We start from the raw sequence: 25,522 nt of genomic DNA, 5'->3' as shown, positions 1-25,522 counted from the left end.
TCAATATGACTCCTACTTGTAGAGGGCGCCACCTACATATTTTTTAACTAGTTTGAAGAACAATAACTTTTAGTCCGTACCTGTATAAAACTACGGAGTAAAAAAATATACATTTGTCTCTTGGTAAAAATCGCTACGAATAATGGCCGGTTCTCAAGATATTTGGAATCGAAATTATCAATACCTGTCATCATTGTACGATTGTACTACGATTTAAGTTTAAAATAACGGTTGCTGTTAACCTTTGAATAAGAAGACTAAGGAAGGAGCATAATGCTATCCATGTATTCATGCATGGTGGGAGGAAAAAGCACCATAAAAGCACTCTAGGGTGGGGATCCTTGACAGTTCTGTTTGACGATTCATTTGACATATTTGAATTTGATTTGAAATTTTGTGGATTTGTCAGTCTTTACGGAGCTTATTTTATGTTATTTATTATTTATTCTACTACTGATAGTTGTATAAAGGTAGTAAATCTAGATGGAAATTATGGCAGAACTTAAATTAACAGTGACACTATCGCGATTTATCGAAAAAGATTCTAAAATAGTTGGTTGTATAGCGTGCGGTAGATCTCGGCAAAAATTGAGTGAAATAATGGAACAACTTTTCGCTAGTAAGTGACTATATAATATACATACGTGTAGTAAACCGATCATTTATGAAATTCACTTAAATTAACTAAATTATATATTTTTCTTGCATTTTAGCTTTTATCATGCTTTTATTTATTACTTGTCAAAGATTAGATGTCAAAGAATTTAGATACGTTAATTTGACTTACCTGCTTCAGTGGCGTATCGGATGTTTGTGTTAATAAACACTTATTATAACTTATCTATTTTTATTAGAATTATATATTTTTATAACAATTTTAATAACTACCAACATTTATTCACAACGTAAAATAAAACAACAAATTATTGAGTCTACCCCACGTCTACCCTACATCATAGTTTTACATTTTTTAAATAAAATTAGAACGACACTGATAAACCGGAATTTAAGTCGGCCATATTTGAGGCCTATCGCGGTGTACCTAAGATTTTTGATATGCTCCTTCTTTAGTCTTCTTATTCAAAGCTGTTAACCTTTGAATAAGAAGACTAAGGAAGGAGCATAATGCTATCCATGTATTCATGCATGGTGGGCGGAAAAGCCACCATAAAAGCTCTCTAGGGTGGGGATCCTTGACAGTTCTGTTTGACGAGTCATTTGACACATTTGAATTTGATTTGAAATTTTGTGGATTTGTCAGTCTTTAGGAAGCTTATTTTATGTTATTTATTATTTATTCTACTACTACATACATACATACATACAGCCGTTACTCGCTGACGAGTATTCGACACACATAAAGAAAATGGTCACGCAAGGCGTTTTCTTTCATGAGCTTTTCTGTGACTGAAAAGCCCGATACGTGATGTTATCTGCCTACCGCACTCCGGACATTCAAAAATCTCATTGCTTTGTTGCCTCTCTACTTTTTGGTTGCCGCTGTTAACTGAGTTTACAACCCTTCTCCATTGAGTTCTATTGTGAGCTGCTTTTTCCCACTCATTCTGCATGTTAATTCCCTTTAAATTTTCGTGGAAAATGTCCTTGTATCTTTTCAGTTGTCCACCCGGCCTCCTCTTACCGTCCACAAGCTCACCGTAAAGCAGAGATTTTGGTATGCGGTTTTCTTGCATTCTGCATACGTGACCAGCCCATCTTAAGCGGGATTTTGTGACCATGACTTCAATACTCTCGCAGTTAGATTTTTCAAGGACCGATACGTTTGAGACATGATGGAACCACCGGACTCTTAAGAGTTGTCTAAGGTGTCTCTGTTGCAACTTGTTCAATGCGTTCATGTGTCGGCGGTAAGGCACCCAGGTTTCGCTCCCATATATCATGGTGGGGATTATAATTGCTCGGTATACTGCAAGTTTTGTTTTTGTACTCAAGTCATGATTGTAGAAAACCCTGTCTTTTAATTTCCAGAATGCTCTTGAGGCGCTACTAATCCTGTGCTGAATTTCAGAGTCAATATTGGCCTTTTCCGAAATCAAACTGCCAAGGTAATTGAATTCCGCCACATATTCGAATAGTTCTTCTCCGATTTTTATAGCATTGTTGTGATCTTCCGGGGGAGTGCACATGATTTTAGTTTTGCCGATGTTCAGCTTAAGGCCCAAAGCCTCGTATGCCCAGGTATATGTGTTCAACATTTCTTGTAATTGTTGTACCGTGTTTGCAACTAGAGCGCAGTCGTCAGCGTATTGAAGTTCTGTGATAAATTTTGTACGTGTTTTTGCCCTGAGTCTTTTTATGTTGAACAGACGCCGTCATATCTGTATCTAATGCCCAATCCTCTCTCCTGCAGTTTGCTGTCCACTATAATGGAGAGCGCTGCCATGAATATGTTGAATAGGAGAGGCGCTAAGACACATCCCTGCCTAACTCCTGTATTTGTTAGGAATGGGTCGCTCAGCGATCCATGATGTGACACTCTTGACTTGTTGTTGTTATGGAGGCTTTTACACACTGTAAGAAATTTGTTGGGTACACCGAACTTTTCCATAATTGCCCAAAGCGCATCTCTGTTCACAGAGTCGAAGGCTTTTGTTAGATCGATGAATGCAACATAAAGTTTAGACTGCTGCTTTTTTACTTTTTCCTGTAGTTGACGGATGGAAAATATGGAATCGACGGTGCCGCGGTTGGTACGAAAACCCGTTTGCGATCCTGGGAGGATTTTTTTTCTATATATGGGTGCAGGCGGTTTGACATTATTTTTGCAAGAATTTTTCCGCCGATAGCTAATAGCAAAATTCCCCGGTAATTACCGCAGTCTGATGCACTTCCTTTGTTCTTAAATATATTCACTATATTCGCGTTGCGAAAATCGTGAGGTACCTCTCCGCTTTCCCATACGACATCAAAGAGAGCCTTAAGATGATCCATAATTTCTTTACTTGCACACTTATAGATTTCCGCCGGAATCGCGTCACAGCCAGCTGATTTGTTGCTGTTTTATGGAGGTCTTTATTTCTTGTTCTGTTATTGGGATGTCTAATACATCGAGGCTGTTATACTGAGGTATTGTGTTTAGTGCTTCCATATTGGGGTTGTTTTCTTGGTTAAGGATATGGCTGTAATGTTCTTTCCAGTGATTTCTGATTTGTTCTTCCTCTTTTAGAAGTTCGCCATTTTGAGCCATGATTGGGCAGCTTACCTTCTTAGTTGGACCGTATACTTCTTTTACAGCCTCGAAGAATTTACGATAATCGTGATGAGTGGCGTACTCTTGAATCTGATTCGCTTTTTGTGACCACCAGTTATCCTTTACTTGGCGCAGTTCTCTTCGAAGGGTGTTGTTGGCTGCTTTAAAGTTATCTACCAGTCTTGGATTAAGTGGATTTGCAGTGACGGCTTGATGTGCTCTATGCTTTTGTTCCAAAAAAGCCTGTATATGCTGTTGATTTTCGTCAAACCAGTCTGGTTGTTTCTTTTTGTTCGACTTTCCCAGTACTGCTTCGCTGGTTTTATGAATCGCATCCCTTAATTGTGTCCAGTCTTGTTCAGCTTCCAATATTGAGATTGAAGTTATCGGTGGAAGTGATTCTTTGATGGCTTCCCGGAGGGCGTCGGCGGTATTCTTGTTCTCTAGATCCCGTACGTTCAATCTGGTCATGTTGTTTTGCTTTTTACAGCGTGGATGTTTGGGTTTTAACTGGATTTTCATTTTTGAAATTAAAAGTCGGTGGTCAGTGCCGCATTCGGCATCTATTCTAGCTTTTGTGAGCCTAACATCTTTTAGATGCATCCTTCGAACGATTATGTGGTCCAATTGATGCCAGTGGCCTGATCTAGGATGTTTCCAGGTATCTTTAAACTTGTTCATCAACATGAACCACGTATTGGTGATGCAAAGATTATACTCTGCGCATGTTGTTAATAAGCGTTCACCATTGCTATTTGCGTTTTCCATTGTTTTCCCAATACGTCAGGCCATATTTCCTGTTGTTTGCCTACACGGGCATTAAAGTCACCTAGCAAGATGATTCGTTCGTGCTTTGGAATTCGTTGAAAGGCATTTTGTAATGCTTGGTAAAATTTATCCTTATCTTCAATTTTAGCGTCAAGGGTGGGAGCGTAGGCACTAATGTTGTTGACGTAAGTTTTGTCTGATATGGGGTACCTTAGGGTCATAAGACGTTCGGAGACACCAATAGGTACTTCTGTTAACTTGGTGGCGATTTCGTTTTTGATCGCAATGCCTACACCATGAATTCTCCTGTGTGTTGCGGGGTGACCTTTCCAAAAGAAGGTGTAATGCTCCTCAGTGAGACTACCTTATCTGCAAAGCGTGTTTCGCTTAGAGCGGCAACATCTATATTTAATCGGTGGAGTTCCTGTGAGACCAGTGCTGTTCTTCTCTCTGGTCGATTTGAATTTATCTTGTCCAGTAGAGTGCGGACGTTCCACGCCGCGAACGTGAAACATTGATGTTTTTTGTTTCTCCGATGATACGCTCGAGTAGGCACCCCCTCCCGGAGATCCGATTGAGGGGGTATTTTACCTCCGGACGATAATTTTGTCCCACTCGAATGTTCCATCATTGCTGTGTGTAAGCTGCGTGAAAGGTTTAACTGTGGCGGTTACGCTGCCGCACAGTTTTGCTGCAACTGTAGCACGGGATGGCTATGGCACAGTGAGGACTGCGACGATAGTTCCCTTGTGCTACGTTCTCGGCCGGCTAGGTGTATTTTATTACTCTTTTTCCCCAGAAGATGGTAGGTCTGAGGGTTGTATAAGGTTATACCGCCTATACTCGGACGTCAGAGCCTCGTTTGTGTAAACAGGGTGCACCACGTGAAGGTGAGGTTGACTTTTGGGTAAGCTAGGCTATATGTATCGCTTCAATACCCCTTGCACCCCGTATAAAGGTAGTAAATCTAGATGGAAATTGTGGCAGAACTTAAATTAACAGTGACACTATCGCGATTTATCGAAAAAGACTCTAAAATAGTTGGTTGTGTAGCGTGCGGTAGATCTCGGCAAAAATTGAGTGAAATAATGGAACAACTTTTCGCTAGTAAGTGACTATATAATATACATACGTGTAGTAAACCGATCATTTATGAAATTCACTTAAATTAACTAAATTATATATTTTTTCTTGCATTTTAGCTTTTATTTATTACTTGTCAAAGATTAGATGTCAAAGAATTTAGATACGTTAATTTGACTTACCTGCTTCAGTAGCGTATCGGATGTTTGTGGTAATAAATACTTATTATAACTTATCTATTTTTATTAGAATTATATATTTTTATAACAATTTTAATAACTACCAACATTTATTCACAACGTAAAATAAAACAACAAATTATTGAGTCTACCCCACGTCTACCCTACATTATAGTTTTACATTTTTTAAATAAAATTATAACGACACTGATAAACCGGAATTTAAGTCGGCCATATTTGAGGCCCATCGCGGTGTACCTAAGATTTTTGATATGCTCCTTCCTTAGTCTTCTTCAGAGTTCAGAGTCTTCTTATTCAAAGCTGTTAACGGATCAATTTCAGGTGAGAAATTAAAACACCTATTTTACCAAAGGTGTTTGTATAGTTCTCTCTACAGTAAGCGTTGTCAGGGTAATAGTGTTTGACCTGAGTCACTCTTATGTCGCGGTTTTACTATATTCGAACATTTTCAAGCCAATGTTTTCCAGTAAAGGCTATTCTCACATCGACAACCATCAGTCTGCAAAAATATTTTGCCCATGGTGAGTATAACTGCCGCTAAAATCAATAGAACAATAATACAAAGCGTTAAATTATGTTTAATATTTAATTGTGCACGTTATCACCACGATCTATATTAATAAGCAGTTTATTAAAGTAAAAAATCAATGAAATGTTAGTATGTAGTTTAAAATTATAGTTAGCGTATCTTAAATTGTAAGAAAATATACAGGGTGGCCCATATGAGTGCGAGGAAGTCCAATATCGTTGTTGTTGACAAAGATATGAAAAAAAGATGTTGCATGGTTTATAATGTGCATATCGGGTCCGGTGAACTATCCTGACACGCGATTTTTCTTTTTTTTTATCAAAAAGTAACCATTTTTAGTAGTAGTTTTAAAAAAATGGAGATTATGCACATAATTTTAAAATATTTTAATTTAATTTTAGTAGTTTTTGACACATATTTGACGTTATGGATAATTTTAACACTTGATTTGCACTTGATCATAGATAAATGAAATAAGTTTAGATTGGAAAGTGCCCATAAGGACAATATAAATACTATTTGGCGCTATTTTTGCTACGGTCGCGGCCCAAAGCTTTTGAACATTTCGGAGCGGTTCGGCTTTTTCCGGAATTATATCGCCAAATATTACTTATTCAAATTAATTATTATTTTCTTTTAATTTTATAAATAAAATACAGTATGTTGCATACAAGAAACTTTATTTTATAGAAGGACATGTATGAAATACCTATGAAACACTGCTGAAAACCGACGTTATGCCGCGATCCACGATGGTTTTTGCAGTTCACAGCACAGCTTTTTAAGTTTTAGTGCCACCTTTTTACAATTATCACGGGTTTGAGTAAATAAAACTTAAATAAAACTCACAAGATAGTAATAATTACTTTAAAAATGGACGCTTTAAACATTTTTCGGAATTTTTTCAATGAGAGCGGTTTAGATTTTGAAAGGTTTTATAATTTTTAAAGATTCTGACTTTGACAAGAGATATGGACAAGAGAAAATTATTTCTGTTTTTGTTTGCCGTTGTACTTAGCAACCGCTATAGCAGCGCAAGATCGCATACAACCTTTGAATAAGAAGACTAAGGAAGGAGCATATCAAAAATCTTAGGTACACCGCGATGGGCCTCAAATATGGCCGATTTAAATTCCGGTTTATCAGTGTCGTTCTAATTTTATTTAAAAAAATGTAAAACTATGATGTAGGGTAGGCGTGGGGTAGACTCAATAATTTGTTGTTTTATTTTACGTTGTGAATAAATGTTGGTAGTTATTGAAATTGTTATAAAAATATATAATTCTAATAAAAATAGATAAGTTATAATAAGTATTTATTACCACAAACATCCGATACGCTACTGAAGCAGGTAAGTAAAATTAACGTATCTAAATTCTTTGACATCTAATCTTTGACAAGTAATAAATAAAAGCTAAAATACAAGAAAAATATATAATTTAGTTAATTTAAGTGAATTTCATAAATGATCGGTTTACTACACGTATGTATATTATATAGTCACTTACTAGCGAAAAGTTGTTCCATTATTTCACTCAATTTTTGCCGAGATCTACCGCACGCTACACAACCAACTATTTTAGAGTCTTTTTCGATAAATCGCGATAGTGTCACTGTTAATTTAAGTGCTGCCACAATTTCCATCTAGATTTACTACCTTTATACAACTATCAGTAGTAGAATAAATAATAAATAACATAAAATAAGCTCCGTAAAGACTGACAAATCCACAAAATTTCAAATCAAATTCAAATGTGCAAATGAATCGTCAAACAGAACTGTCAAGGATCCCCACCCTAGAGTGCTTTTATGGCGCTTTTTCCGCCTACCATGCATGAATACATGGATAGCATTATGCTCCTTCCTTAGTCCTTAATTCAAAGCATACAACGAACGGTCGCGACCCAAGACAATTTCGCCACCTAACCACCTAAAATTTTGGCGGACATTCCAATCAGTGGCGGATACAGAGGGGGGGGGGGGGGCCATAAGGCCCACAAGGCCCCCCTAAAATCTATAAATTTGTTTAAATATTAGTTTTTTTTGGTTAAAAATGGCGTTCTAAAAAGCATATATATTCTACATTACTTTTTATTTGGGCCCCCTCTAAAATAAATTCCCGTATCCGCCCCTGATTCCAATCTAAATTTATTTCATTTCCTTTATCTATGCACTTGATTTGAGATGACAGACAAAAGGAAAAACAATGTTGCCAGTTCCACTGAATTTTCTTTTTCTGTTTTCTATTTTTATTTTGATAAAATAGCCATTTTAATAATAATTTTAAATAAAAAATTGCACGAAATTTCAAAATGGTTTATTATATTTTTATACAGTTAGGACTTAGGACATAAATTTACACAAATTTGTTTAATTATTTTTATCTGCAGAATATGCTGCCGAAGTTTCCCGAATATAATTCGGGCCACCCTGTAAATTAACATATTTTTATATTAATAGCATAGCAACGAAAATTGTTTGAATTCATCCACATGGTTCTCGCGGAATGATTCGTCGAGCGTAAATGCCCTTTTACACCCCGAAGACCATTTAACATCCCCTCGTCTAAGATATGGCGAAAAAACCCAAGGCGCCGTAGTGGAAAAATATATCTTAAGCAGAAACAACTGTTACTGCTTGGACGATAAACCTCCAAAACCGACTTTGTTTAGACGACCAAATACTTGTATAAGTTATGACGATACTACACGCAATAAAGGTAACTTAAAAAGAAAATCCTTATTGTGTATTTGTGGCAAGAAAAATACTGGTGCTGGTACTCAAAAAGTTTCCGAAACGTCTAAATTAAAAGAAGAACAACAACCGTCTGATAGCGCAGCTTTGCAGTTCACTAAACAGAGAGAAAATTATGAAGATTATAGAGAGAAAGAGGATGACAAATATAGAAGAGAGCTAGACGATTATAGAAAGCATGAAGTTTTCTTCCCTTCGTTAGACAAAAACCGTGATGACTTTACTGATGTTGATACTATATTAGGTATAGTAAAAATCTAGTGATGTAAAATGACCGGTAATTTATAAATCGGTAATATTACGGAACATTACGGTAATATTGGTAATTTATAAAAATACACCTTTTTAAATTATATTATTTCTTTTATTTCAAAACTATAAAAACATAAAAAAGGCAAGAACGTTTTTCAAACTAGTAAGAGTCAGAATTGTCTATGTTATAGCACGTAATAGAGTGGAGAATAAATCATCCTCAATCTCTTTATCTCGTTCTTCTTTTTAGCTTCATTCAGAACTTCAAAATCAGTGGAATAAATTAGTAGTTTCAATTAGCGTAGAAGTTTGTTCACCTAATTTTAATGTAAGCATTCAGAACGTCATAATTAGTGGTAGTAATTCAGACAAAAAGTTAACAAACTTTTGACTTTTTCACTAATTATACTTCAAAATTTGCGAGTAATGTCATTTTAACCTTTGATTATCATGATACAAAGAATACAAGGTATGATATTGCGCAGGTTGGTCACTACGTCACAGGTGATAAACGGCACCATTGGTCGGCAACACAGTCGGCAAGCTCTGCGCGCCAATTTCAAATTGTCAAACAGATTGTGTCATCTGTGAAATTTGATTGTGTCAAAATGTGAAAATAATTTTTCAAATGTCAAGTTCGATGTCAAAACATAACTTTTGGGGTTATGTCATAATTCTTCCCTATTTTAGATCTTTTTTTATTAGTGGCAATTGAACAATATGGATATTTTTTTGTATGGCGTATGACGTCACAGGTGGTATGCGCAAACTTAACGAAATTGGAGCCGCTATCGATCATACCTTGTTTTCTTTGTACCATGTTTGATTATCACTAGAGATGGGCGGTTATTGGTAAAAAACCGGTTATAGGTTAACCGGAATTATCTTTAAAAAATAATAACTTGACAAAATTAACCGACACAAATTAACCGGTTATTCAAAAAACCTAACCTAGCAAAACTAAATATTTAGTTTTCCTATAGGTTTACTTACCTCTACACTCCATAGGTCTACTTCAAATTTAGATAATAAACTTAGTTAAATCGCATGATTAAATAGAGATTGTAGCAATGTAAGTATGTATATGTATAAAATGAATTTAAATAAAAATGCTAACCTCACTTTTTTTTGAGTAGACATGGATATGATATTAAAACTAGTAATTACTTAACGTTCAAAAAACCACACAACTCACAAGTTCTACAATCTACAACCAAGTTATTTTAATCAAATACCAAAGAAAAATAAGGAGACTGAATGAATAGATAATGAAAGATTATCTTCATTCATTACTTGAACTTTAATTTTGTATTCTTTAGTCTAAGCTTCAAGAGAGACTTCAAACTACAAATAAAATATATTTACGGTGAAACGTGGGTGAAACTGGGCGAAACCATGGAAGACTTTTGAAGAACCGTTGAAAATCCGTTAAAGTCGGTTAAAATTTAAATATAGAATTTAGAGAATCTATTTGAAGTTAGGTTCGTATCACTTGGCTAGCTGGTGGCTAGTAGTAGTCTATGCCATTAGTACTTTGTTTTACGGCCTGACCTGTCAGGGCCATTTGGCCGTTGTTTTGATTATTATCATCAGGGTTCGCCTGATGCCTGATTTAATTTTGACATTTGATGTTTGATGTCATATATTTTCGTTTTGGGAGTGGGAGCGGGATCTCCCGTTATCGTCGTAATATCTGGAAGATCCGTGCCGTTCGCTTCTTCGAAAATTACGATTCAAACAGCTAATATTTAATTGTTACTTGTTTTAAACAAGTACGATTTTTTAAAAAATAACCGGCTATAGGTTATTGAACGTAATGCAAGGTTATTAGGTTAACTGATGAAAAAAAAACCTACCTTTAAATAACCGGTTATTTTAGAGGAAAATACCGGTTATTCAAAAAACCGGTTACTTTTGCCCATCTCTAATTATCACCCGTCAAGAAAAATTTTGGTTAGAAATCAAAAGTTTATTGTTTTATAAGCTAAATATTATGCTTTCTCTATGAATACAACCTTAGATTAAGAATAAAAATAGATAGAGCAAGTCATTCATAAATTCACAAAATCGAGGTGCCTACATCGTTTTATCGGTGAGTGCCCCCACTACCATAGTTTATGGACAGCGGGGTAAAGAGGAAAGTGGTAGGGGAGTTTACAGCGGAAGAGCATCAAAACAGAATTAACCTTGAGATTCATTGATGATAGTAAAGTAAAAGCCAGAGATATAGAAGTAGGTGGTTAGAGGCAAAGATAAAATATTTTTTAATAATAAATTTTAAAAATATGTTCATGCAATAAAACTAATAAATTATTATAAATACATAATAGTATATGCTATAAAATATTTAACAAACACTATAAAAAATTTGTTTATTAAATATTCAATAATTAAAAGTTAGATATAATTAAAAGATATTATACGTATTGTATATCGTATAGTGATTGATAATTGATAAACTAAAATGTTAATGGATCTATTATATAAGATGTCTTGTTATTTAGATAGTATTAATTACAAAAGAAAAATAGATGCATGTGAATAACTATTTTTTATATTAAATATCAGTAGATATTATTTACAATAATAATATAATTAATATAATGTATAATTAAAAAGCACAAAATTCATCTTTTCCTACCTATACCATAAATATATTCGGTAATTTTAAGTGGAAATATTAGCACAAAAACTAAAAAAAAACAATGTTCTGTAGTTTTCAAATTCATATTAGTAAGAGAGTAATATTTTGACCAAACGAATTCTCAGTGTAAGGATATTTACATACCATATAATTTTACATTAATTAGGTATTAATCATAACACGATATTAATAAAAAACACAAGTGTTGTATTTTAATAATATATTTAGGGACTGAGTAAAAAATATAATATATGTATAATATTCTTACATTTACAGGTTCATATTAAATAAAATATTGTAACCTGAAAAAATATATATTTTGTTAAATGCCACTGTAAGGATCCAAGCAGAAACTAATTTCTCATTGGCTTTTTACTTGTTGACATATGTATTTGCATAACAGATAACATAGTTATAGCAAATAGTCTAAAAAAAACGGCGTCAAAGGCGGCTGAGGAATGACGATTGATAATTTAGCGAGGTCAATCTTAAACTACACCATTTAAAAATCATATTTACTTAATGTAAAAATAAATTACAACCTTAGAGCGCCTTTAAAAAATAGTACGAGCCAAGAAAATGACTTCTAGGGCTTGACCTCACTGAAATTATCATATTTTCATTCCCCAGTCGCCTTTGAAGCCGTTTTTTTCTCGATCGTATGGTTTCCTAACTTATTCAATCAATCAATCATTTATTTATTTCCATAAAACAATGTACAATTGTATAGGAATAGTCAATAAATTCTTAAAGCTAACACAAATATATAATACAAAATATAAAAAAACAAACACAACAGATCATAATAAAATTATCATATACGTAGGCCTCATATTATAATTTGCAGGTATTCCTCCACACTATAAAAGTTCATTCCGAACAAATCATTTTTTAAGTAAAAGTCTAGAATATGCGATTCTAATCACTATCATAATTTGTCTCTCAACAAAAGTAATTCTGTAGCTCTGCCTAGGGTTCACATCTCTCACTATTTTGCATAGTAGCATTACGTCAATTTTAAACATGATGTAAAGGACCAATTTCATATGCACTATGTAATTAAAGTAACGACTTCCACACCATGAATATCTTCACTTCCTAAAACAAAATATAAACATGAAGTTGGTGAATATAAATATCTACATTGAGTATACATTGTGAGCAAAATAAAATTGACGATCAATGACATTCACCACATAAATTTACATTTTATAAAATTACATAAATCTTGCTTTCAAAGCCAACCCTAACGCTGTTTTTTTTTTCGATGGTGAGATCTTATACAACTATAGTGTAATTTTAGTAAAATAATATTAATATAATATATATTATGTATATATATATATATATATATATATATACAAATCTATATACATATAGGGTAACACCTCTCATAGGACGCGAAGGCTCCAAGGAAAATGAAAGTGAATTTGTATGACTTGATTGATTTCTAAACCCTCCATTTGTTCTTTCAATACAAACTTCCATCAACAAAAATCCTTGAAACCTTCATATCGTATGAAAGGCACCACCCTGTACACTTTGAATCTGTGTATACATATTAGTATATAGTAATATTTTATATTAAAAAATTAAACTGTAAATATATATGTACTTACATATTGTGACGGAATAGGTATCCTAACAAGATCATAGTTCTTATCTCGTTATATGCAGGATCCTGATATCTTAATGTTAATTTCCTAGGTGATGTTGAAACAACTGAAAGACCACAAATCGCGACATAAATGGCTGTGAAAATCATCAGATTTTAAATATTTTCTTCAATTCCTTATAAAAAAATCAGCTGTTCTTGAGTTCTCTTTTGCTCGACTTTTTAATATTATGCTATGAATAAATCCTAACAGAGAAAACCATTTAATTTTTCTCTCACTATCTTTTAGAAATCTGAAATAAAATATTTATCTTAGTAATAGAAAACGTAAATAGGCATTATTTTACAAATGTAAACATACCAATTATAATTTATGTAAACATACAAATTATTTGTATTCATAATTAAATACAAATATACGATTTTAAATCGGACAATATTGTAACAAAAATATAAACATTACTTCTTATAATATACATAATATATTATATTCACAAAATTATATTATAAAACAAATAAACAAATTTTAACAAATATGGTAAATATTTTAGGTAAATAAAACGAGATGTTGTATTACCACAGAACAGTACTTACTTTTGAAATGACGATGTTTAAATTCTTTTATTCTCACACATTTTGCCAGTGTAGACCCATTTTAAATGCTAATTTTGGTCTTTTATATAAAATGAAACAATTATACATTAATAGTTTATTAATAGTTAAGAAATATGGAAAAATAAAAGCACGGCAAACAGCTGATCATGCCAATCAGCTGTTTATCGACAGTATTGACACTGTTGACCGCGTCCAATTCCCCTACTATAGAAAATACTATAACAACAGAGCGGCGTTGTCAGATTAAAAATTAATCCTAACGGCTGATGAAAAATGACGAAATTTACAAATATTTCAAGTTTATTTTTCTTGTAATCTTGACTGAATCTTAATAAGTACTAAATAAAATTATAAATGTCGAAATTTTGAAAAGTAGTAAGCTAATTATATTATTATTTTCTTAAGATTTCCCCAAAGTATACGTATACAAAATTAAAAATAAACAAAAGCGGAGAAATACTGGGCAACATACCAAACAATAACAATAGGATGTTGGCATTCGCATAAAATGTAAACAGTTCCCCTGTGAATACAACAGACTACTGCAAGCTGTTGCTAGGATATTTTATTAATTTTAATTGTGTTTTTTAGACATGTGAATGATCGTAAACTAAAAAGTATGAAGTGTAATTGAAACCACTAATTTATTCCACTAATTGGGAGGTTCTGAATGAAGTTTTTCTTTCGTTAATTGAGTCAAAAGTCTATTACTTCGCAATTGGTATCTTTCTCTTCTTCCATATCTCTCTCAGCAGCTTCTACCATACTTCTTCTTACCAGTTCTTCTCCGTTTATATTCTATTCTATTCTATTTAGCCTTCTTCGGTCCATCGTTGGACATAGGCCTCCCCCAATCTCTTCCACTCTTCTCTCTTTGTCGTCGTGCTCATCCATCTCCTGCCTGCATATTACCTCAGATCGTCCTCCCATCTCATCTGAGGTCTTCCTCTCCTCTACTTCTTCTATTCTCCAGGCGTCCAGTTTATGATGCATTTGTTCCATCGATCATCCTTCTGTCTGACATTGTGACCAGCAAAGTTCCATTTCAATTTTGCCTACTTCACTTCTAACATCCCTTCTGATCTACTCATTATTTTTTCTGTCAGCCTTACATGTAGTATTTGTCTTTCTATAGATCTTTTAGCTTTTGTTACCTTATCCATATTTGATTTTGTTAGTGTTCAGGTCTGGGATCCGTAAGTAAGTTCTCTTATATCTTATATTAGTATAATCTTCTCCATTTAGTAAATTATAATGAAGGGCAATATAAGTCTTTTCTGTCTTCCCTTATCAGGTCTGCATTTAGGCGAATGTTCTACTATGAACTTTTTCGCCTGTCTGCCCTGGTGAGTTTCTCCACCATTCTAGATATTTGTTGGCCATTCTCCATTCTCCAAAACAAATCTATAAGTACCTATACTTAAGGTTCTTTCGGTGGCGGCTGTTGACGATGGTAAATTTAAAGTGTCTACAGCCAACATACTTATTTTGGAGCTGGACAAATGAAAGTAGAGCGGAAAAAAGCAATATTTTCTTACAGATCTTTCAGTAATATTACCAAAATTACCGGTAATATTACCGTTTACATCACTAATTAACACAATATTTAAACTAATAATTTTAACTAATAAATAAAACCTGTTTTAGGTACTAAAAAATATGATACCGAAACATCTTTAACAAACAACGATGAATATTTTACTTCGCAAAAATTTATGAATGAGAGTTTTCCAAGATATGGCAATCCGTCCAGAACAACTACAAAATCTAGACCTGAATCTCTAAAGTACGAAGCGTATTCAGTACCAGAATTCAGAAACGAATATTATTTTGAAACGCACAATTTTAACAACATAGCTAGTAAGAAACTTCATATTATAATCTGAATTATTTATTTTCAGTTGTAGAAATTTTCGAATTTTGCACCTCTCGTTTTAATCACAGCCTATTCATTAAGGTGCATACAGTTAGATATATGTAGAATCACAGCCCGACTCTACTTAACAAGCCGTGAACAAGGAAATCTGGCAACCCTGGTTTCAGATCGATCGATACACATTCATATGGCTATGATTTACGTTCATTGACCTGTTGCTCTGTTATGTTTTTGTAAATAAATGCGCTTTTTTGAAAGAAAATATTGTTTAGTTAAAGACTAAAGTTGTGAAAAGTCTTACTGTGTGAGATTTGTAAGTTACCGGGACAATTTTTTTCCGTAGACATTGCGTAAAAACAAATATCCGTGGGTGAAAAATTCGCCGGGTTATAAGCGAGGTTAAGTGCTTTCTTCAAAGAATGGCGGTAAATTCGGCGGCGAATGAACATCTTGTGGTGCTTTTTAAAACACTTTATCGAAAGTTAGTTGTTGTTGTAATCAAAAATTACCATGCCATATGTCCCATGTTGTTGTTGTAATCAAAAATTACCATGTCATCAAGCTCTAACAACTATATGTTGGGACAAGGTCATATTATGGAATTATTGCCCTGGTTTTTCAAAATGACTGAAAAATATATGTTTAATTTTTTAAATATAAACATAGCCATATATCCTAAACAACTTGACAATGTTTTTATGCATTTGTAAATCAATCCATATTTACAGTAGCGGATTTTGTTCATAAAAGGACAAATTTGCTGACAACTAAATGTTGGGACAAGTATTTTTAAATAATTAATATCATCATAGGCGGCTTTGCTATAAACGTTACAAATGTCGCAAACTGTTTATTGTTTACTTCAGCATTGACAGCTTGTAAGTACTCGATACTTTGAGTAGTGAGATTTACTGTAAGAAATTTTAATTTTTTTAATTTTCAATTTTGTTAATTTAATCCAAAGTAGTGGTCCGTGGAAAAGCTACAAATCAAAAACTACGCGAAATTATCAATCGTCAATACAGTACAGGAAAAACAATTCGAAACATTTCTGATGATTTATGTATTCCAAAAACCACGGTTTTTAATATAATAAAAGAATACGGCGAATCTGCCAACGTAGACGTTAAAGGTAAAAGTTCTGAAAGGCCAAAAGTTGTATCTCAGAGAGATTTACGAAATTTAGTAAAAATTTTCAAGTCTGCGAGAAGAAGTACTCTTCGCGAAGTAACAGTTAAATGGAATACTGTAACTGGTTTAAATATATCAAGAGAATGTTGCCGAAATATATCCACAAATGCGGTCTGGGGTTTTACAAGGTAAACTTTATTTTGTGTGGATAATCAATTACCTGAAGATTATTGATACAAATTCTTATTTAGGCCAAAGAAAAACCGCTACTGACAGAAATTCAAAAGAAAAATCGCTACAATTAGGCAAAATCTAAATTATCATGGACGCAAAATAATTGGAATAAGGTCATATTTACCGATGAGTCTAAATTTGATGTTTGCGTTGGAGATCATCGAAAACGAATAATACGAAATAAAGCAGAAGCCTTTCATAAAGATTGCTTAAAGAGGGTTGTTAAATTTCCTAAGGGGATTATGGTTTGGGGTTGTATGTCAGCAAGAGGTTTGGGCAAATTAAATTTTATAGATGGCACTGTTAACGCCCAAAAATATCAACATATTCTTGAGACATCACTTTTGCCTAGTGCTCAAGAATTGTTTCCAAACGAAGACTGTATTTTCCAACAAGATGGAGCATCGTGCCATTCAGCAAGATCAACTAAAAATTGGTTCGGTAATAATAATAGAAAAGTTCTATCCCTTCCTTCCCTTCAAGTAGTCCGGACCTCAATGTTATAGAAACTGTGTGGCATAAAATGAAGCAATATTTAAGAAACCACCCCCAACGAACAATTTTTGATTTGGGGACAAAACTGCAGGAAATTTGGGATAATTTTTCTCCTCAAATGTCCCAATCTTTGGTAAATACAATGCCCTTAAGAGTTCAGGCAGTTGTTAAGGCGAAAGGTGGTGTAACTCCGTATTAAACAAATTTCTTGTTGTGCTGTCCCAATATATAGTTGTCAGCAAATTTGGCTTGATTTTGTCAAAATAAGCTTTTATGAAAAGTGATTTGTTTGCAAAGTTTTAAAAATATAGTAAAATTGTCTAGATCATATCGTAGTGTTTGAATTTAGAATAATAAACAAAATAAAATTGAGTCGTTTTAACAAATTACTATTTTTATTGCAAAAAAAGACCTTGTTCCAACATATAGTTGTTAGGGCTCGTAAGTCCTTGTTGTGTGCCTGGGCGCAAATTCAATTATAAAACTTGTCTTGATGCAGGAGAACCATCGGTATTTGTTTTTATCTTTCAAAAGGATGAACATATTAAAGCCCAATGGTTTAGGAATATTCCTAAGGAGGCATGGTCACCCTCAAAATATTCTGTGGTTTGTGCTAAGCATTTTGTAGAAAGTGACATTATTAGGGAGGAGGATTATCGCTTGCCAGATGGATCAATGCAAAAGGTACCTGCTAAAACTAGACTAAAGTTAAATACAGTGCCTAGTATCTTTCCAAATTTGCCACATTACTTGTAAAAACAGTCCTGCTGAAAGAATCAAAGAAATGCAAGATCGAAGTGAGCAATTTAAGCATTTCTTTGGTTCTTTCAGCAGGACTTTTTCGGGGAGCAGGGACTGTTTTTGACAAGTAATGTGGCAATTTTTTTTTAGTTTTATGTGGCAAATTTGAGCAAACCTTAAATTAATTTAAAAATACGCGCCTCGAGAGCCGGTAAAACGGCCCGTCGCGCATTCGCGCTCGCTAGAAACCGATCTGAATCTCTTGCCGGTTGCGGCGTTGCCAAATGGTTGTTCCCGGCTTGTTAAGTAGACTCGGGCTGTGGTAGAAGGCTAATCCGAAAGAATTCATCCTTTGATATACCGCCAGACTATAAGCGGATTGTCTAATGAATATGCATGGTTAAAAATAACTACAAAATATTTTGCGATTAATTTATTTAAATCTTTTGAAATATCAATTATTATATTATATTCGAAATAAATAGTACTTTAATTTTTTTATTTTTTAAATTTAGATAATAGAAGTTCCCAAACCGACCATACATGCGTTCACCAGTTTAAACTGAATGAAAGATGGCTACCTGATCCTCTAAATAAAGATATATTCGGCAGAAGTCGATGCAAAATATGTGATAGACCAATGGAAGGATCTTCTCTTAATTTAAGTAAAAGTTACTTATTTGATGGGTAAGTGTGCTTAACATACATAATAACATACATAATTGAAACAAGTTTAGATTGGAAAGTGCCCATAAGGACAATGTAAACACTGTTTGGCGCCATTCTTGCAACGCAACGGTCGCGACCCAATAAAGCTTTTGAAAATTTTGGAGCGGTTCGGCTTTTTCCGGAATTATATCGGCAAATATTATTTCTTCAAATTTATTATTATTTTCTTTTAATTTTATAAATAAAATACAGTGTGTTGCATACAAGAAACTTTATTTTATATAAGGAGATGTATGAAATACCTATGAAACATTGGAAACCGACGCTATGCCAAGATTACGATGGTTTTTGCAGTTCACAGTTCACAGCATAGCTTTTTAAGTTTTTAATGCCACTTTTCACAATAATTATCACGGGTTTGAGTAAATAAAACCTAAATTATTCTCACAAGATAGCAATAATTACTTTGAAAATGGACTTACAAATAAATAATTTTAGTATTGAAAATACTTCTGGCCGCGTTTATATGGGACCCATCTTTGAAAAAACGACATGCTAGAGGCGACATGGAGTTCATTAACCTGCCTAATCAACTTGTCAACACGTAAGTCGATAGCTGAATAGCAAGGCCGTCCGAGGGCCGAAATGAGGTCTTATTAGTGTGGGCCAACTATTTTATGGACATGGACGTTTAGTCTCTGAAAGCCGATATTATTATAAAAAAGAATATGCGTCAAGGCATGGGTTGTTAAGTACAGTTGGGCTATTTTAATCTAACTCTTTCCGTATGAGAAGCAGGGGGCAAATTATACGTGAAAGAGCGGAATAACATAAATAAATAATAAATTTAGACTAATGCAATATTTTTTTCTTAGCGCGTAGGATAATGCGCACAATCGATGCATTAAAGGGAATAATTAATTAAATCATTAAGTTCCAAAACATATTCGGGTCTCATCGGATCTGCTGATATATTTTGATAAAATTTAGGCTATTAGGACCTATATTTTTTTATATGATAATTATTTTTTTAATTAACAACTTAGGACAAAGAAAAAGCTTGCATGGTTTCCACCGCCAACGTAAAACAAATGAATTCAAGGCGGTGCCAAATATTTATTGGGATAAGTTTTTATCGTTTAAATATTGTTGTAAATAATAATTATCATTTAATTACTGCTAACTTATTAAATTTCACAACACGGCGAAATTTCAATAAAATCGGCTAACAGATCTTTGAGATCTCTATATCAAGATGAGCAGTTTTTAATAATTATTCCGAGTTATTATTACATACTTGTTTTACAATTTTATTGTAATACAGTAGCATTCCTTCAAATAAATTTTGATTTAAGTATTGTTAATATAGTCATATTAATGATTATAGCCCGTATGATTTCTAAAATAAATAATCAAGCGTGTTTTTATCAGAATTATTAAATGATTAAGTAGAAATAGTTAATATTTAGTAACTTCGTAAGTGTTATATTTTAATATAACTATGGATTTATAATAATTAAATAATTATCTTAAGTTTAAATTGTGGTAAACTTGTATGAATTTCAATCATTTATATTTAAAATCTTAGGGAAGGCAATATAGATTTTAGGCAGGAGAACTCAAGACTGTGTAATTAGTAATTAAGACTTTACAATTTTTTTTACTTGCCATTTTCTTATCGTTCACGTTGTACGTTGACTCTTCGTTGTGTCACACACAATCTGAATTTCGGATATGATGCAGAACTGATAAATTGGACCAAATATATTAATTGCAGGTAATCAAAGACATATTTTTGTTAATTTTGCAAACATTTAAGGCATGCAATAATTTTAAAAAGTTTTGACGTGAGATTACTCTATAATTCTTGGAAGTCTTGGATGATAAAGATTTGAATTATTATGGGTCTGTTTTGTTTAAGAAGCTAACAAATAATTTTCTATATTAATTGGACATACTGAATGTAAAACTAGGTATAGTTGCTGCAATCGATAATATATTTTGTTGCTTTTTCATATCACACAACATTTTCATCATAACAAAAAACCGTCAATACCGCTACTCATATTATGGGCACCTATGACTTAAATCTCATAATGATGTTTAAAAATACATAGGCATACATACTATGAGTAGTGGTTGTGACGGGTTTTTACTAGGTATGATGAAAAGAAGCTGCAAACTGAATTATCGTGGAACTATATTTTAATTTATTTTTATCTACAGTAACTATTACTTATTTTTTGTACGGCGAATTTAAATTTATGGACCGTCCATAAATTTACACCGTAAGTTCGAATATTGGTTAAACCTAGAAATACCCAGGTAATAGCCCGAAATATGCAAAAGAGGGAGTGAGTTTAGGTTATATTAGAATTAGGTTTTAGTTGGTTTTGCATTAATAAAAATATAGGCCTAATCTAAACTTAACCTAAAGTGACCTTTTTTGCATATTTCGGGCTCCTACGTGGGTAACCCTACGTTTAACCAATATTCGGGCTTTTACGGTAACATAATACTCATTCTGATTTGTTTAATCTGGCTCCATAATGAAACTGTGGGTTCGAGGTGCTATTGCAAATTAATGCCATTAATTCTATATATACGAGTATATATACATACATACCTCACATTTCTATAGTGTCGTGACCGTGATCGTGACCATTCATGAATCCGTACACGTTCATCTTCATCATTAATATTTTTCTTACTAAATTCTTCACTTTTTAAAAAGCCATCACGATAAAAATCAAATATCAAAATTATTTAACATTGCGAAGGGTTCACTTGTTCACTATACGTATCTGGAATATATCTGCGAATGGCAATTAGCGATACGTTAGACTGCCGGAGTGCTGATGTCACGAATGTCAAATTGCTTTCCAAACAAGCTTTAGTTCTTTTATATTTCTATCGAGCTCTTCCAAATGACGTCACAAGTTAATATAAAATGTAAAAAACAGGTGATTGCTGACCACCGCCGCGCCGACTTTTGTGTCTGGTATTTTCAATACGCCTATGATGGTTGCGCATGTTGCAAAATCTGTGATTTTTTTTAATGGGAACCTTAAATATGCGAATTATTATAACTAGGTACCTTAAAAACTAAGAATTTTATTATTAACAATAAAAAAAATTCTAGTTTAAATTTATAATTTTTTAAAAGTTTATTTAAACAGCTAATAGTAAAAAGTACTAAAATTACCCAACGTGTGTAACTCTAACCTTCGCCTATATATATTCACATGTAAGTGATGAAGGGAGCTAACAATGCACATGTGCTTCTCTAATTATAATAATTCGCTGTATTTAAGATTCTCATTAAAAAATGTATTTATTTTTAAATTGTGACAAAATGATGTTAGATAGGAGAAAGTTGCAAGATACATTTTTTCTTAGAGTAAATAAAAAAACTGTAAAAATTATATTTTTTATCAGTGGCGTACGTACTTTTTTTTTTTAAATTACCAGATGCGTAACAGGTAACACATCTAGGTACGCCACTGATTGAAAATAAAACCTCTTCTTTTTACCTGTAAAGTGTCTCTGTTAGGTAGACTCCTACAATAAAATTGTATAACGATACCTTCAACTGTTAAAAAACTATTAAAGAATATCTTTAATTTTTCAAAAACTTTAACACCCTGTATCTTGCGTAAGAGGTATTTCCGACCCATAGCGTGCTATATCAAAATTAATATTTCGACGTCCCGTATCATTCTCCGAAAACATGACCGACTAACAGGAATCACCCTGTAGATTTCTAGCTGTGATTGTAAATGCTCAGTGAATCAATGCGATTCTTAGTTTTCATATCAGATTTCCTGTTTGTGATTTCCTTTTCTGAAAAATATGTGCTAATAGTAGTACATATTGCAAAAATATTCTAGAAATAACTCAAGTTTATACAATGTTATTGAATTATACAGGGTGTCCCAGAAATAAGTGCAAGTATTTTAAGTGGTGGTAGATCTCGATAAAAGAAACATATTTTCTCTTTATCATTTTTCAAATAAGTCCAAAATAACGGAGTTGTTTTACTTTGAAATTTTCCAAAAAAAATGTTTTTTTGCTAAAATTTTGAGAACCACTGGATCTTTTCTGGATTTTCTTTCTTGTAAATTTAATCTAATACTTATGTTGCATTATCAAGAAATTATGTTTTTTAACTAAAAACTAAAAAAAATTGCCACAAATTTCGAATTTTCAAAATTTTTTTTTCACGAAAAAAACCTCATAGGCGTGATTGAACTATACTACCAGTTAAAATACTTGCACTTATTTCTGGGACACCCTGTATATTTACACTAAAGTTGTAGTAAGTCGAGAATTAAGTAAAATTCTCGAAGAGTAAACATGCTGTTTTACCCACAAAACTTTTTTTAATATTAGACTACCTTGTATATTTATTATTTTTTTCTTTTTTAGGAAGAAACCTAGTGCAAGTAGAATCAAAAATTTTGCTGAAGCTTATAAATCTGGACTGGCACCAAGTACTATAAATTTAGGAATGGGAAAATCCAAAATGGAGATTTTATTAAACGATAATGACTTTGAGAGATTTACGCGATTTGTAAGCAAATCTCAGAGACTCGCATATTGTAACACTTTAGCATTGAGGCAGCAAAGAATCAGAACATTTAGAAAATAATTGAAATTTTCTTTTATTATAAAAGTATTATATTTATATTTTTATCTATATTTACTATTCTCCAGGGTACTGAAGAATTTTTAGTTTATATTTTTTCTGTGAACGTTGTACGAATAGTAGTGTATGCAATCAATCTATGGAGCGTTACCTACCTCTCCCTACCCTGCATAAATCGATTAGGTAAACATTATATTTTTAAAATTTTTATTAGGCAATAAATTTTAAAATTGACTTTTTCTTTTTATTCGCGGTAATTAGGAGAAGATTATCTTAAGTAGTTTGATATTTGAACACATATAGTATATCCTGTAAGAGAATAGAATGATTTCGACTGATTAAATTTAGAGAATACCAGAAAAATAATGATGACTTAACACAATTAAATTAATAGAATTATTTAATTAATATTTTATTAGTTATTAAATTAATTACAGGAAATAACTGGGCGTTCTTTTACCAGATACAAGTGTACAGGGTGTCCCAGAAATAAGTGCAAGTATTTTAAGGGGTAGTAGATCTCGATAAAAGAAACATATTTTGTCTTTATCGTTTTTCGAATAAGTCCAAAATAACGGAGTTATTTTACTTTGAAAATTTCCAAAAAGTGATTTTTTGCTAACATTTTGAGAACCACTAGATCTTTTCCGGATTTTCTTTCTTGTAAATTTAATCAAATACTATGTTATACTATGTCTATACTATGTTGCCATATTATCAAGAAATTATGTTTTTTAACTAAAAACTAAAAAAAAATCTAAAAAATATTTCAAAAAGTTTCGGATTTTCAAAAAAAAATTTTCGCGAAGAAAACCTCATAGGCGTGTTTCTGGGGTTAAACTATATACTACCAGTTAAAATACTAACACTTATTTATGGGACATCCTGTATAGAAGGTGTTGATGTACCGTAAAGACAGAAAACGACCATATTTAGACAAAGAATAACAAAAAAGATAATTTACTTGTGTATTACAAAGACGTTCATCTTAATAGTGTTCAAGGGTCTGTTCAACGAATCGGGAAAGATTTCGATAGATGCCATCCAGAAAATAACGGATAAAACAATTTATTTGGGATTAAAAGGACAGAATACAACTGTCATCCCATTTTTTAGAATTTAGAATTTAGAATGAGTGGGAGGGGGGTTAATCACTTCGACCTTACAGATCCATTGTGTCCCCCTTTCTTGAATCATAACTCATCATACAGTCCCAGGGCTTTGACAAAAGCCAGTATCTGGGACGGTTTTATAGAGGGTAGTTCTCCATCTCCAATATCAGTCGTACCAAAATTCATGGCACGAATGGTTGTCGTCTCGGCGCACTCAGTGATGAGGTGTACTGGTGTTTCACCATCTTCCCCACAGAATCTGCATTCGCCGTTTCTTCTTAGTTTCAATCTACTGAGGTGTTCATTGAGGAGACAGTGTCCTGTTAAAAACCCCTGACAATCCGAAGATTGTTCTTACTCAGACCTAGGAAGATCTGTGATTTTTATTGATCATAAGCCCTCAGAAACTTCTTCGAGTGTCCTAGACCATTGCAAGATTTCCATTCCAGGTTGCGGATGGAATCTTCCAAGTTCTTGAGTTCCTCCTTGAGTTGGTTACCACTTGGAAAGCAGAACGGTTCTGGTCCAGTTAGTGGAGTGTTCGCTCCTTTTCTACCTAGATTATTTGCTTTTTCATTGCCTTTTATCCCTTGGTGAGCAGGCACCCAGTGTAGGAGGACTTTGTTTTCTTTGCCTAATTTATTCAGCTTCTCTATGTATTCTTTGACCAATTTCGAATTGATTGAGACTGAGTTGATCGCCTTTAACGCTGCTTGACTATCAGATAAGATGGCTATTTCTTGTTTCCGATAGTTCCTATCTAAGATAAGTTGTACGCATCTCTCGATAGCGTAGATTTCTGCCTGTAGGATACTAGGGTAAGTGCCCATTGGTTCGGAGTAATTAGCTCTCGGCCCAAACACTCCGATCCCTGTTCCCGTATTGGTTTAGGAAGCATCAGTATACCAAGTTATGGTATGGTCTTTTAACTGCTGGGCAAGCGTT

General features: G+C 33.2%; 1 protein-coding gene and 1 long non-coding RNA gene across 2 annotated transcripts; one reads left to right on the top strand and one right to left on the bottom strand.

Annotated features, from left to right (window-relative positions):
• The first annotated feature begins 5,567 nt into the window (after nucleotides 1-5,567).
• Nucleotides 5,568-23,705, top strand: LOC115890826. The gene is made up of 5 exons (XM_030911174.1): nucleotides 5,568-5,783; nucleotides 8,252-8,789; nucleotides 15,319-15,531; nucleotides 18,664-18,835; nucleotides 23,246-23,705. The coding sequence occupies exons 1-5, from the start codon at nucleotides 5,781-5,783 to the stop codon at nucleotides 23,466-23,468; spliced, it is 1,149 nt and encodes a 382-aa protein (XP_030767034.1). The 5' UTR covers nucleotides 5,568-5,780; the 3' UTR covers nucleotides 23,469-23,705.
• On the bottom strand, nucleotides 11,724-13,837 carry LOC115890827. Its single transcript, XR_004051706.1, has 3 exons — nucleotides 13,651-13,837; nucleotides 13,061-13,349; nucleotides 11,724-12,539 (listed from the first exon to the last, which is right to left on the bottom strand). It is a non-coding gene; the product is annotated as an uncharacterized LOC115890827 (long non-coding RNA).
• Nucleotides 23,706-25,522: the final 1,817 nt, after the last annotated feature.

Source organism: Sitophilus oryzae, unplaced genomic scaffold, assembly GCF_002938485.1.
Source record: "Sitophilus oryzae breed Bouriz unplaced genomic scaffold, Soryzae_2.0 scaffold_929_pilon_pilon, whole genome shotgun sequence".
Lineage (NCBI taxonomy): Eukaryota > Metazoa > Arthropoda > Insecta > Coleoptera > Curculionidae > Sitophilus > Sitophilus oryzae.
The sequence above is the reverse complement of the archived record's forward strand: the minus strand, read 5'-3'. Positions and strand labels throughout refer to the sequence as shown.